The 14905-nt window shown below is 44.3% G+C and overlaps 1 protein-coding gene across 6 annotated transcripts in view; it reads left to right on the top strand.

Moving 5' to 3' along the window:
• The window catches only part of TSC2 (TSC complex subunit 2), a 56337-nt gene that overhangs the window by 25710 nt on the left and 15722 nt on the right, over positions 1-14905 (top strand). For 2 of the 6 annotated variants that reach the window (XM_027862760.1, XM_027862758.1), the window contains exons 17-28: positions 2586-2708; positions 3682-3788; positions 4226-4379; positions 5925-6047; positions 7151-7285; positions 7945-8134; positions 8957-9050; positions 9336-9438; positions 9888-9982; positions 11579-11710; positions 13775-13939; positions 14473-14622. In XM_027862760.1, coding sequence (XP_027718561.1) covers positions 2586-2708; positions 3682-3788; positions 4226-4379; positions 5925-6047; positions 7151-7285; positions 7945-8134; positions 8957-9050; positions 9336-9438; positions 9888-9982; positions 11579-11710; positions 13775-13939; positions 14473-14622 — 1571 coding nt within the window. The remainder of the gene's footprint in view (positions 1-2585; positions 2709-3681; positions 3789-4225; positions 4380-5924; positions 6048-7150; positions 7286-7944; positions 8135-8956; positions 9051-9335; positions 9439-9887; positions 9983-11578; positions 11711-13774; positions 13940-14472; positions 14623-14905) is intronic. The other 4 variants (XM_027862761.1, XM_027862762.1, XM_027862764.1 and 1 more) reach the window with 4 other exon arrangements.

The raw sequence follows: 14905 nt of genomic DNA, 5'->3' as shown, positions 1-14905 counted from the left end.
AAGGACTGTACCATATAAATGGGTGTAGTATGAGATAAGGAGTGCTAGGAGCCAAAGAGTGAAAAGACGGAGTACTCTAAGAAAATTTGAGGAGAGAGGAGAGCTCACTTTCAGCTTCAGGGGATCAGTGAAGGCGTCACAGAGGAGATGGTGCCCGAGCTGAGCTTTGAAGGAAATGAAAGCTTCCGAAGGGCAGAGGTGAAGAGGGAATGCATTCTAGATATGGTAGATTCCAGTAATGCATAGAGGGAGGCAATGGAATGCTAACCTAGGGAACACCTAGTTAGGGTTAGATTATAGTGTATTTAAAGGAAAATAAGGAAATAGGGAATATAGTGTATTTAGAGGAAAATAAGCTGGAAATAAGTCTGAAAAAGATAGGTTGGAGCCAAATTTTGAAGGACTTTTAAATGCTAAGTCAAAAAATTTGTATTTTATTTTAGAGGCAATGGGGAGCCATTGAAGATTTTTTTAGGAAGACATGGGCAAATCCATGCTTTAGGAAGTTAATTTTGGCAGTAGTGGGAAGGATGGATTAGGATAATGAGGACAGGGGAGAGACTCAAGGCAGGGAGACCAGTGGGGAGGTTATTTTAATAGTCCAGATGAAAGGTGATAAGGGCCTTAGAATAGTAGTAGTGTGGATGTGAGAGAAGCAGATGGATGTGAAAGATGGAACTAGAAGGCAGACTTGGCAATGACTTGGATGTCAGATGTGACCAGTGAAGGAAGAATGAAGGATAACTTGAGAAGTTTCAAGTATGTATGACTAGGAGAATGGTAGTGTCATCAACAGAAATGGCAGTTGGGAGAAGGGCAGGTTTTCTTAGAAGGTGTGTTTTGGATGTAGTCAAATTTAAGGCTTTGGCAGGATGTTCAAGTGAAGATTTCTAGGAGGCAGTTGGAGACAGGTTGTGAGACAGAAGTTCAGGAAAGAGATGAGAGTTGGATCTATAGATTTGGAAACCATCTGTAGAAAGAGGATAATTGAGTCCATGGGAGCAGATGAGAAAAAGAATGCAGAGACATAGGGGAAGAGGCCTGAAGCCAAGGCCTTGGGGACATTTAGGGGACAGGAGATGATGATGATTCAGCAAGAGAGATGGAAAATGAGCAGTCACACAGGAGGAAAACTGAGAAATTGGTGTTGCAGAAGCCAGGGGAGAAAAGGGTGTTCAGGAGCAGTGCTGAATGCTACCCAAAAGTCACAGAGGATGAGGACTGAGAAAGGTAGAGGATGAACATTTAGGAGTTCATTACTGACTTTTGCAGGAGCAGTTTCTGGAGAGTGGTGGGTTTGAAACAGATTGCAAGGGGTTTTAAAAGTGAGTGGCTGGTGAGGAAATAGAAATAGCCAGTATAGATTCTTCCTATGAGTTGAACAGTGAAAAGAAGAGATGGCTAGCCTAGCATAAGGGCTTGTGGGGGATATGTACTTTTGTATCATAGTTACAGTGTTTGTGTGTATCTATAGATTTTGTGATTATAAACTCTATGGAGGCAGGAATTATGCCTTATCTAAACTTTTTATCTTTTCTAGAAACTAGCACAGTACTTTACATGTAGCAGGTACTTAATAACATGTTTGTGGAAATGAATAGCTACGTTCTTTTTGGTATGAATTAATAATTCATGAAATTTAATTAGAAGATAGACATCACTTTATTCATTTCTCATCAAAAGCAGACTCATCTTCTCTCAGATTCTAGTGCAGAGATTCTCAACCTTTCCTAGTTTAAAGTGCCTTAGTGTCCCAGTAATTTTTTTTTGTAGCGCCCTTAGGCCACAAGAAATTGCCTAACAGTTCTATTTATTAAGTAGTTAGATCCAAACAATATATGCTCATGTCCTAACAACTTAGTAGCCATTTGAAAAAATAATACATGTAAATTGAAAGAAAAAATAATTGTTTTATTTCATTCTTAAATCATCACAATTACTTACTAATGGGATATGTGTGCTTGTTGGGCACTGCACAGCTTCTCAAACCTGGGAATCAGATTGGACACCACCACTTTCATTTCTTGTTCCACATTGTTTTTTTGTATGCAGTACTTGCTTTTTTATCACAGCAACCAACAAAAAGAAAACTGAGCCTTACAAAGATATGTCACAAACAAGAAAATTTGAGAAGTTACTGGCATAGCTGAAAGTACAAGTAAACAAAAATGTGTCTCAAACATTTGAGAACATCACCTAAAAGAATATGGCATGATCTAATGTTGAAGCTGTGCATTACCTCAAACCTGGGCATCCTACAGAGACAGATGCTGATCTGTTGTGTTTCTCTTGAAAATGTAAAATATGCCATGGTGCCCTGAGGTTCTAGTGAATGAATTTCTGGGGATAGGATGACTAGGGCCAGGGAGGTGGTTCAAGAATCCTTGGTCCCACCAGCATAGTCAGTGGACAAAAAAAAAAATTGAGAATTTCACTAATCTAAAGAGAAAATATTTTCTGTCCCTGCTCCCACAAAACAGTATGTCAAATGAATATTTTTGGGTTCCATTATGGTTCTTTCTTGATGAAAACAGATGAACATTTTCACTGTTCTGCTAACTAACTGTTACGTTATTCTTCCACAGACCAAGCTGTATACCTTGCCGGCCAGTCATGCCTCCAGAGTATATGAGATGCTGGTCAATCACATTCAACTGCATTATAAGTACATGTATAGGCTTCCAATCGCCAGCAGTATCAGGCTTAAGGTATGAATTGGCCTCTCAGACTTAGCGGTGGAGTCCATATGGGTGACTGAAGGTCTTAGATGTATTAGAAAATGTCTGACGTCCAGTTTTGCAGGAGAACAAGGCAGTGGCACAAAAATGGTTGAATGTTCAAAGATAGAAGTCCTGATAAGCCTACAGGGGCTGTACAGTAACGTAGAGGGGTGGAAAATGTTCCAGGTGGTCATGTCTCTTTCCTGCTAATTGCTGGTTGCCACCAATCCCATAACTAGAACTAGGTGTAGACAGTGTAGAGCGAGGCTTTCCTCGGCCTGACATTCCTTTTCACGTGAGAATGTGTTTCTGGTGTGTCTGTTGCACCTGGCAGCTGACTCTTGTTGTGGCAGAGAGAGTGAGGCCTGGAGGAGAGGAGGAGATCTCGAGGGTATGCAGTCCTTAGCTACAAATGCCTCTGCCCTTGTAATGGCTGGGGTTTGTTTTTTTTTTCTTCAGTAGGTCATTGCTGAGGCTTTGTCAGTCGAGGGAGGGTAGGAAAGGAAACTGTAATCAGAGGCTTCCCAGGCTACTCTGGTCATGAAGCATCCCTCCCTGCGATGGGTGCTGGTATGTCTAGAAGTACTGGTCAGCATGACAGAAGCTGTGATCCTGCTGTAAGGAAGGATTTTGGCCTTCCCCTTGAATCCTCTGTGGCTGAGAGATGGGGGTCTGCTGACTTAAGGGTAAGGAACAGTACAGTGACTTGTCCATAGGCAGATGCATTAGCAGAGCTAGTAATAGAACATGGCAGCTCTCCTTTCTGGCTGAAGTTGCCTTCTGTCACCCGGAGCCCAAGTTCCTTCAGTGCTTGAGCCAAGCACTCGTGTGCTTTCCATGTGCGGTTGCCCTTCGTGCTGTGTCCATTGAGCCCGGAAGTAGGCAGACCGTGCCCCCTTTTGTTCTTGTGTCTGTGAATATTCATCTTATCTGAGTTGTCAATTTATTTATTCTCTTCCAGGCCTTTGACTTCTTGCTGCTGCTCCGAGCTGATTCGCTTCATCGTCTTGGCCTTCCCAATAAAGATGGTGTTGTGAGATTTAGCCCCTATTGCCTCTGTGACAACATGTATGTTTCTCATCTTGTTGCCTTTCCCCTCAAATGCCACGTTTATCTGCCTTCCCAAATTGGTGACTAGTTAGACTTATCATCTTTATTAATTCTGCGCTCTATAAAGGACATTTGGGTGGAGTAGATGGCCTCTGTTGAGTAATTGAATTCTTGAAATGATGCCCCTAGAGGTTCTTACAGTAGTAGCTACAAAGTTCAGGCTCTGAATCTTCTGGTCTCTCTCTTTCTTTGTTAGATTGATGGCTGGCACTAGTTTTTAGTTATGCAAATCTTACGTTAGCAACAGCCACCTGACGGAGTTGCATTTCTTCCTCTAATATCATTGACGGGAGTCCCCCAGGGTGGCTGGCCGGGATGGGGGCCACAGGATCTTTGTTCATGAGTAAGCGCCTGTGTTTCTGTTCTCCCCACTCTTACTCTGGCTCCCCCCTTAGAGAACCTGAGAGAGGCTCTGAGAAGAAGGCCAGTGGTGGTACCCTCTCTCCACCCACGGGGCCTCCCAGCATTGCTGTGCAGGGTGCATCTGTCCGCTTGGGCTATTTGCCCTATTCGCGGTTCTTTGGGGTGCTCCTTCAGTGTTTGAAGCAGGTAAGCAGTTATCCCTTTTACGTTTAAACTTGGCTTTTCTTAGTTAAGGAAGCAGTTGAGAGTGTGTGTGGTCTATAATTTGGACTTTTGCTTCAGAATAAAAATAAGACCAGTATCCCTAAAATAGCTCCCGTGTGGTGAAAGTAATCTGGATGTGTTGTCTTCAAAGTTCTTTCTTGGCTGTTAACTGTACAGAATTAAACTGTACAGAACTGACTGACTTGACGTTACTCAAGAGCATTCCAAAGACTTCTGTGCTATTCTGAGGTCCAAGCATTGCGATTGGAATCTCTGATTCCTTGTGACAGATTTGCTGCTGAATTCACATGCATGGGAATGTACATTTTTAGAAAGAGTTATTTGGAAATAGTGATGGAGGAGGGGGAATGTCGTAATAAAATTTTACCAGGTACCAGTTTCTAGTTACTTTGTTGTTTCTGATGGATGTGAAGTGGCCAAATGTGGTCTTGGTCGTACAAAGCATGTAGTAGGTAGGTAGCTAGATGGTGCAGGGGATAGATGACTGGTCTTGGAGTCAGGAAGATTTGAGTTCAAATCCAGTGTCAGACACTTACTAGTTATGTGATCTTAGGCAAGTCACTTCACCTCTGCCTTCCTCAATTTCCTCAGCTGTTAAAATGATGATAACAGGGGGCAGCTAGGTGGTGCAGTGGATAGAGCTCCAGCCTTGGATTCAGGAGGACCTGAGTTCAAATCCGGCCTCAGACACATAACACTTACTGTATGACCCTGGGCACGTCACTTAACCCCATTGCCTAGCCAAAAAAAGGAAAAAAAATGATGATAATAATAGCACCTGCCTTTCAGGGTTATTGTGAGGATCAGATGAGATAATAATTGTAAAGTGTTTAGCACAGGGTCTGGCACCTAGTAGACACTATATAAATGCTATCTATTTGTGATGACAGTGAAGATGATGATTGTTGTTGTTACCAACTTATCTACTGCCGAAGAACTATTTGTTACTTTTTCTTGATTGATACTGCTGCCAAAGCAGTACCTGGAGAAAATCAAGTCTGGTGCCCAGGTGGGGGCCAGAGGAGCAAGGAGGGTGGGAGAGAAGGTGATGTGTGTGACAGGAGCACAGAGCCTTCCTTGATGTCACACCCATGCAGGTGGATACTTGCTTCTTCACCACTTGGCAGAGTCAAGAACACTAAGTCCAGCCAGAGTGGGGAGAAATCAGAAAAGGCTTTTCACTAATTAGATAAGGCACTTTTGGTTTATAGCCTGGTTTCTCCCACCTGGTCCCATTTTTTTGTTCTGAGGTTTGCTTTTGACTTGGGGGCACTTTTCAGGAAGCCTTTTCTTTCTTTCAGTAGTATAGCATTGCATAGGATCATGGGGACTGAGAACAGAAGTCATGATTTCTGCAGGCCTATCTCACAGTCAGACCAGGAAAGAGCAATGCAGGTGGCTTTGAAGTTAAGGCCTTTAAACAAAACCTGAAATGATGACACATGTTATATCTTTCCAGAAATTTCCTAAATCCCGTGCTAACTGTTTTTCCTTTCTCTTCTCCAGGAGACTGACTGGAAAGTGTTGAAACTGGTTCTTAGTAAGCTGCCTGAGTCCCTCCGATATAAAGTTCTCATTTTCACTTCTTCTTGCAATGTAGACCAGCTCTCCTCTGCTCTTTGCTCAATGGTAATGTTGACATTTTCAGTTATCTGTAAGATTTTTTTAGTGTCCCTTGATGGAAAGGTGTGTGTTGAAGTGGGCCAGGTTGAGCCAATAGATGGCTTTCCCTCTTCAGCAGGGAGAATCTGAGCTCTAGAAGGCAGACTGCTTGGCAGGGAGCACCAGACAGTGGTTCAGAGGATCAGAACCCAAGCGCTTTCATTAACAGGCTCATGTTGGCTTTGAACCTTGTTTGTCCAGCACCTTCACTAGCAGTCAGAATAAGCCTGGGTGCTCTGATTATAAGGAAAATGCTATGGGTTTATGCTATGCTTTTCAGAGGGTGAGATGAATATGTTTGTGCCACGCTACCATAAGGCAGATCAGTTGGACTTGATAGGCATATTTAGCCTGGAGATATTTATAGCAGTTGTTAAAGAAAAAGTAGAGACGTGGGCACTGTCTCCAAGTATCAGAAGGGTTGTCTTGTGAAAGAGGAATTAGATTTGTTCTGCTTGGCCCCAGAAGACAAAATGAGAACTGACAGTGCTACAGAGAGAAAGATTTAGACTGATGTAGGGAAAAAACTTACTAACAATTAGAACTGTTCAAAAATACAATGGATTGTCTTTGGAGTTAGTGAGCGCCCTGTTCCTAAAAATCTTTGAGGAGGTGACACTCCAAGTTATGTCATAGAGGAAATTCAAGCTTCAGATAAGCATTGGATTAGATGACCTTAGATGTCCCTTTCAGTTCTAGGACTGTGAGTCAGAAGCCTAAACCTGGCCTGACTTCAAATCGACCTGCTTTACAGAGTGACCGAAGGAATTGTTTGAAAGCAAATTAGCAAGTTTCCTTTTCAAGCCCTCTGTTCTTTCTAGCGCTGTCTGCTTCTGGGTGATTTTGGCAGCCACTTTCTGGGCAGAGCACATGCTGTAGCTGACACCTTCTCTCACCCCTTGAAGGGAATTTATGCCCTGCTGGAGCCTGGCAGTCTTGGGAACGCTGCAGCCTTTGGCGAGAAAAGGCCATCCGAAGGCCCCAGTTCTTCTCATGCCTTAAAATCCAGCTTCTCTCCCCTCCCCAGCATGTCCACCCCTGAATTCTAATGAGAGCGTGTTGTCTGTTAGCTTTCGGATAAAAAGACTCCTGAGCGACTCTGCGGCACGCCTGATGGCTTCTCTCGGACAGACCTGCACTTGGCAGTGGTTCCGGTGCTGACGGCGTTGATCTCTTACCATAACTATCTGGATAAAACTAAACAGGTACAGCATGGGAAGGCATTTGTGGGAGAGAAATGGTTTTGCATCAAGGTCACTTGGAGGACAGCTTAGATTAAATGAACTCCAACATTCTTCCTTCTGCCTCCCCTCCACCCACTTGTTTAGGTGCTAGAAAGCCTTTGCTTCTGCAGATGGACCTGACTCTCCTTCTTCCCATCTCTTGTGTGACAGGCTGACCTCAGTCTCTTGAAAAAGTTCTTTCTAGGGGGCAGCTAGGTGGCGCAAGTGGATAGAGCTCCAGCCTTGGAGTCAGGAGGACCTAAGTTCAAATCTGACCTCATACATTTGACACTTACTAGCTGTATGACCCTGGGCAAGTCACTTAACCCCATTGCTTCACCAAAAAGCAAAAAAAAAAAAGAAAAAGAGAAAGTTCTTTCTAGTGGATGGATAGCATTTGATCCCTTTCTGATGAAAACCCAACTTTAGCAAGAGAAGGACTATAATCTCCTAACCTTAAAGATGTTGCCTTTACCAGTGTTTGGCCTTACAAAACCATCTGATTTTAGAAAATGTCCACCCTTAGCTATGAGATGCTTGTAGAGCCTGAAGCTGTTAAAATCAAGAACTTTTAGAAAAGTGAAGTGGTTGTGTCTTCCCTTTTTGTGTTTCAAGTCGATAACCCTTGTATCTCCTTCCAGCGGGAGATGGTGTATTGCCTGGAGCATGGCCTCATTTACCGGTGTGCTAACCAGTGTGTTGTGGCACTGTCAGTGTGCAGTGTGGAAATGCCGGATGTTATCATCAAAGCGTTGCCAGTCCTGATTGTGAAGCTCACACACATTTCTGCAACAGCCAACATGGCTATCCCGCTCCTGGAATTCCTTTCAAGTAAGTGGTCCGAGTAGCAAGACAGAATGATTGTGTTCCTGATGCTGTCTTTAGTCTTGAATTCATCAGGATTGTGATCCAGAACAGCCTTCTTTGGTGTACTGAGCGCTCGGCATCAGATGGCATAATTGACCTTAGAGCTTTTGAGACTGTCTGCTGAATGTGTTGTGTACCTTCCATTCCTGCCTGTGCTTCCTTGGTCTAGAACAGCCTTCCCCACTTAGATTTCATGTAGTACTTTATACCTTTCTGATGGAGTATTGTGCAGTGTAATTATCTTTGTGTGTTGTCTTCCTGCTAGACTATAAGCCTTAGGAGGGCAAGGAAAATTTCTCTAACTTTAGATCTTTTCTAACACAGTGCTCTCTATACTCTACTTGATACTTTTAAAATGTTTGTTGAATGGGGGGCAGCTAGGTGGCCCAGTGGATGGAGCACCGGCCCTGGATTCAGGACGACCTGAGTTCAAATCCGGCCTCAGACACGTAACACTTACTAGCTGTGTGACCCTGGGCAAGTCACTTAACCCCATTGCCTGCCCAGAAAAAAAATGTTTGTTGAATGACTTTGAAACACTTTGAACCTCCTTGCCCGGAAATACTTTTGTTGGCTTTTGAAGACCAGCCCAAGACAGCGCAAGTATGCAGATGTGTGCACACAGTTGTGTATATTCGTGTGTGCATCAATACATACTATTTGTATGTACACACCACACATCCTGTCATTACTAGCAGCTTCAGGCCAGCCAGGGCTTTGTGGTTCCCATTTGATAAGTCAAGGCCCAGATTTCCTGACCCCCTTTTTTCCCCTATCATGTTTCAGCTTTAGCCAGATTGCCTCACCTCTACAGGAACTTTGCTGCCGAGCAGTATGCAAGTGTGTTTGCCATCTCCCTGCCATACACAAACCCTTCCAAGTAAGTTCCTTGCTGTGCTTGCTACAGCCTGTGAGGTGCATCCATTATAAACTCAGCAGCCGAGCTTTTTCTCTGGAAATAGCATATTTGTGTAACTGCAGATGGAAGACTCACCTTCATGTTAGAATAAATGATTTGCCAAAGTTTACTCCCTTAATGCTTAGCCCTTTAGAGACTGGTTATAACTTTTGTATCTCTAGTTTGCTCTTAGAAATTCTAAATGCTTTTTATTCTTGGTTGCTAAGACTAACCTCCAGTTCTTTCCTTCCATTCCTCGTTTCTTAGATTCAATCAATATATTGTATGCCTGGCTCATCATGTTATAGCCATGTGGTTCATCAGATGTCGCTTGCCCTTCCGAAAAGACTTTGTTCCTTACATCACCAAGGTATAGCCATTTCTCAGTCCCCAAGTATGCATAATGCCCTGTCTACACCAGAACAGCCCATACCACCAAGTACAGCTAAGAGATTGCTGGAGAGTGGGTAGTAGATGGGAGAGTGACACTTAAAGGAGTGGGTGTTCCAGGCCCCACGGGCATGCATCGTGCCATAGTTCTGCGGAACCAGATTGAGCAATTTTGATGGTTCTCTCTAGTGCTCAGCCTCCTGGGGCCCATGTTCTCTTCTCTGTATTGAGTGGTTGGAGTGCCAGTAAGTGTGTTTAATTAACACAGGCTGAGCTGCCTTTATTTTAGAGTCCGTGGCCTACAAGTGTTCTCAAAAAATTCAGTTAATGACAGAAAATAGCTTATAGCTTGAGAGGGAGCAGTCCTGATTAATGAACAGTCCTCAGGCGTTTCCATGTCAGTGTTAAAGTTATGCTCTCATTTGATAGGGCTTACGCTCCAATGTTCTCCTGTCTTTTGATGACACCCCTGAAAAGGACAGCTTCAGAGCTCGGAGCACAAGCCTTAACGAGAGGCCCAAAAGGTAAAAGAGTCTCCCTCAGGGGAACATCCGAGGTTTGGAGGAGAAGGGGAGATTGTTGTGTGACCTGGTCTTATCTTCTGTGTAGATTGAGAGGACCAGAGGGGTGACTTTGCATCTCGTTGTGTGTTTAGTAGCCTGAAAATAGAATCATTATCTAAGTTGCCTGCATTGTATGTAGAGATGCAGAAAGTGTTTGACTGAAAGCAATCCCCTGTGTGTGAGACACTGAAGCTTCTGAGAAGATGGCCAGCGCAGTACTCAGGGAGTCATGCCATAATGGGATACCTTGTATTTTATTGTGTCCTTGCAGGGCTCATGGAACCACAAAGTTAAAAGACCCCCAGTTTGAGCTAACATGCCACCTCTGCTTTTCTAAAGCTTAGATGATGCTGCCTAAGGCATCTCATAAAGGGGCCCAAGAAGAGTAGCTCTCATGACTTTTCTTCTGAGACATGGGAGGTGCTCCTGTAGGGCTCCACGCCTGAGCCATAGGGTAGTGGAGGCCATTTGACTCAACTGGGTTAGTGTAAGCAGAATGCTGCCCTGCCCTTCTTCAGTAATACAGAAAAACCACAGCCAGCCCAGAGCAAGGAAGAGGTATGGGGCTGTGAACTGCCTTTCCTTTCCTAAGTCATAAAAGTTCCCAGGTTGGGCCCTTTGATTTCTGTGGAGCTGCATCCTGCCTTGGAATGTGTCTGGAAAGGAGCTAGCTGGCCAGTGCCCCTGGCGCTCTCTGACCTGGCTGTCTGTTCTGCCTCTAACTAGGGAAGATGCCCTCCTTTGTCATCAAAGCTTTTCTCCCCCCCCATCCAGATTGGCAGTGAGGCTTCGGCCAGTCCTTTTAGTTCTTGTTTGTATTTCATTTGACATTCCCCTCCTACTCCCTTCTGCCTCCCCTCTCTGCCCCAAGCTTTTTTTTGCCCTTCTTAGGTTGGAATACTGCATTTTGAAGTATGACCAGGTTACTTTGGGATAAGCTTGGGAAGATTCTCCAAAAGCCATGAAGTTTGGAGAGGGGAGTGGGGCTCAGTGTGACCTGATGGGCAGCCAAGGCAGGAAGCTCATTTCCAGTCACCTTGTGTCCCTGCCCAGGAACTGGCCTCTTTTTTTTTTTCCCCCCTGTAAGTTCTGGCTGGGCCTAATGAACCTTCAACTCTAGTATGTCACTATATTAGGGTGTTAGCATTTCTCCTCTTCATGGTAAGAAGCCTGGGCCTTCAAAGCCTGTCTGACTCCAGGGTTCAGTCCTAAGTCTTAAAATGTACCCCTGGTCAGTGCAGTGTCGTATTCCATCACTCATTCTGACCCATGCCTGTTTAATTTGTACTAACGTCATTTGTTTTTATGCCATGTGTTCAATCTTTTGTGTTTTCTTGGTCGTGTTACAAAATGTATTTTATGCCTTTGTATTTTTCCCTTTTTTTGCAATAACTTTCCTTTTGGCACGTTTCTTTGTTTTGTTGGCCTCACCCTCGGGGATATCCCCATCTTGACCCTGTGAACTGTGACCTTTCAACTTCATTCCTCCAATGGTTCCTTCCCTTCCTGTGAGCTGTGCAACCATCATTCTTTGGGGCTTGGTGCTTCCTCACCTAGTAGTTTAAGGATAGCCAAAACCCCCAAGCAAGGCTTGAATAACTCTCCTCCCGTGAAGGAATTCAAAGAGAGCTCTGCAGTTGATGCCTTCCGGTCCCGCAGCATCAGTGTGTCTGAACATGTGGTTCGCAGGTAGTGGTGCTTTCATAGGGAGGGGGGCGCACACTCTGGAGCTTGGTCCTTGCAAAGTGTTGCAGCTGGGATGGGGGCAGTGGTGCATGGGGGCTTCTTGCATGTATTCATAGAAGGTAGAAACTTGAGGTCTCCTGGGTACTAGTTCTTGTGGGTCCGGAAGGGTTGCTTACAGAGTGTGTGGTTGGGCATGGTCTAGGCTGTAGTCCACTGGGGCTTTACCAGCAAGAATGCACCCCCCTTTTGCAGAGGAGAGCCTGACAGTGAAGGATAAAAAGGTTGCATTCTGTTCCAAACACTTGTAAAAGAATCTGGGCATAGGGGCACATTGATGACTCACTGCCTTGCGGAGGGCCCGGGGGAAGTGGAAGCCAAGAAGCTTTCCCTCTGACAGAGCCAAGGTCCTGGGCAGAAGCTTCTCCAAGGCCTATTTCCATGGAGGGAGAATTAGCATTTAATATTTTCCACCAGCTGAGAGCTTGTCCAATGGGAGAGGAGGCCTCTTGATCCTTTGCTCTTTGACCTTTTCCCTCAATGTCAGGTCCTCTGAGTCTTGTTCAGAAAAGGTCTACATTGTATATAGCCTAGCAGGAAACAACAGTGGTGTTGTCTAGCTATGCATGTGTGTGCATGTGTGTGTGTGCACGTGTATATGCATGCGTGTACGCACATCCTTGGGAGAAGTCTAAACATTCTCTGTACTTGGGCTTTATCCAGGCTTGTTCTTTCCCTGCCATTGTCTTTCTGTGTCAGAGACATGGCTGAAAACAGTCACTCAGAGGGAGATTAATAAGAAGGGTGTCTGGAAGGTTTTCTCTAAAGTATCTGGGTAATAGGAAGTGCCCTGATTTGTGCAGTAAGAGCAGAGCTGCCCCCTCTCTCTCCTCTGGAAAATGCCCCCTCAGAGCTGCAGGGAAGCCTACTACCTGGACCTGGGATTTAAACCTCTATTACAAATGGTTCGGACTCACGTCTTGTTGTGTTGTGCCACTCCTGTCCTGCCTCCTCCCCCCAGCCCATTCCATCTGAATGAGACCTTGGTGTGGCTCTGTTATTAATTGTGACTTCTCTCCTCCCACCTCCCTGCAGGTAAAAGCAATAATAACTCACATTTCTATAGCATCTTAAGGTTTGCAAAGCATTTCCCTCATCAAAAGGGGCCCCTATGAGGTAGGCAGTACAAGTATTATTAGCCTCAGTTTACAGAAAAGGACATTGAGGCTCAGAGAGATGAAGGGACCTGCCCAGAACCACAGAGATAAGCAGTGTTATAATAGCTGGGACCCAAACCCATTTCTTCTGACTCCCACTGTGCTGCAAAAGAACATGAAGTTGCTGAGATGAAATATCTCCATTGACCTAGTAAACATTTTAATTTCTTTTCTAGGAAATTCTTTATATAAATGCAAAGTATGTTTTAAGGGCCTTCGGATTTTCCTTTCTAGTAGTTAAGGCAGCAAAAGCTGCATTTTGGATCATAGATATTTGAGATATTTGAATCAAACAAGACACTGTTTCACTTCTGAGGGAATAGGCCCCTGTGTAGGAATTAAGTCTGAATGTGGATGAGCGCTGCCTGTGACCTGAGCTGTGTCAGTGTCTTCAACACTGGCATGGTGAAGGCAGAATTGCTTATGTCAATCAAACACTGGTTTTGTGTGCAGAATGCAATCTTTTGTTAATGAGTGTACTCTGGAATTCTGATTCTTGTGCATGACTAAACCTCTTTCTGCAATTAAAACGATCATCAGACTTTAACAATGTGCTTCACTGAGATTTGACACCCTGCTTCACATCTCTCCTAAAGTTTGTCATCCAGCTCGGGTCCCTGGACTTTCCAAGATTAGCCTTTTCCTTTACTCTCTGGGATAATGCAGTTGGTGCTAACTTGCAAAGATGGGGTCAATCAGAGAATGTGCCCTGTGGTTTGGCTCTTTATGGGCATGGCCAGAGGGCCCTCCCCCCAAGCCCATGCATGCATTTCAGCTTTAAGCCAGGTGGCAGGCAGCGTGTCATGGTGTGTCCTTGCCCTCCTGACTTAACTTCTGTGGTTCTTTTTTTCAGCAGGATACAGACATCCATCACTAGCTCTAGTTTGGGCTCTGCAGATGAAAATTCAATGGCTCAGGCTGATGATAACCTTAAAAACCTTCACCTGGAACTCACAGAAACTTGCTTGGATATGATGGCCAGATATGTCTTTTCCAATTTCACAGCTGTGCCAAAGAGGTAGGAGCCAACAGATGGTCTTTGGCAAAAGTCAGGATTTAAATTATGTTGTCTTCAAAGTGAAAACTAAATCTAGCCGTATCACCCCACCCCACCTCTCACCCCCTACTTACCTTATTAGAAATCAGAGACAGGTGTACATACCATGCCATTGTTTTTGCTTGATTTGTGATAGGGACTTTTACCTCAATCCATTTGTCAATAAACCTTTTTTGTGAGCAGAGTGGTTTTAAGCATGTCCCTGTGGCATTATCTAGATGACTTTGGCCAAGTGTCACAGAGAATTACAATAGCTGTAGTCACACCCCTAGCTGAAGCAAGCCACTGGAGGGATTTCAGGGGCCCACCCATACCTGAACAATAATCCCTTGATCCTATTTATGATATAACCGACAAGTGGTCATCCACCCTTATATTTACAGAGTGGCCTGTGCTCTGTTAGCCCCAAAACACCAAATCCCTAGAAACTGAGTTTCCCTCATAAAGGTTTTAGGAAATATTCTTCCATACCCTCTGGGCTTTTGTCTTTACAGGTCTCCTGTAGGAGAATTTCTTCTTGCTGGAGGGAGAACCAAAACCTGGTTGGTTGGGAACAAGCTAATAACTGTAACGACAAGTGTTGGTACTGGGACCAGGTCCTTGCTAGGTCTGGACTCAGGGGATCTCCAGAATACTGAATCAAGGTAACTTGAAAAATACTATTTTTCCTTTTAGCATGTTTTTATTCAATCATTTGAATAAAATGCATTTATTAAGTGCCTGCTTTGTGCTGCCAGGTACCGTTTTAGGCCCTGGGAATAAAAATACAAAAAAATGAAACAAAACCTACTCTCAACAAGCTTACATTCTAACAAAAGTGTTCAACTTTTAGCACCTAACATTTCATATTATTCAGATGCCTTCCACCACTTTCTCCTCTGGTCCTGTCTTACAGGGAAAGATGGCCCTTCTCGTTGTCAAGGCAAA

The sequence above is a fragment of the Vombatus ursinus genome, unplaced genomic scaffold, assembly GCF_900497805.2.
Source record: "Vombatus ursinus unplaced genomic scaffold, bare-nosed wombat genome assembly UNPS02014770.1, whole genome shotgun sequence".
Taxonomy (NCBI): domain Eukaryota; kingdom Metazoa; phylum Chordata; class Mammalia; order Diprotodontia; family Vombatidae; genus Vombatus; species Vombatus ursinus.
Note: the sequence above shows the minus strand (reverse complement) of the source record. Positions and strands in the feature narration are given on the sequence as shown.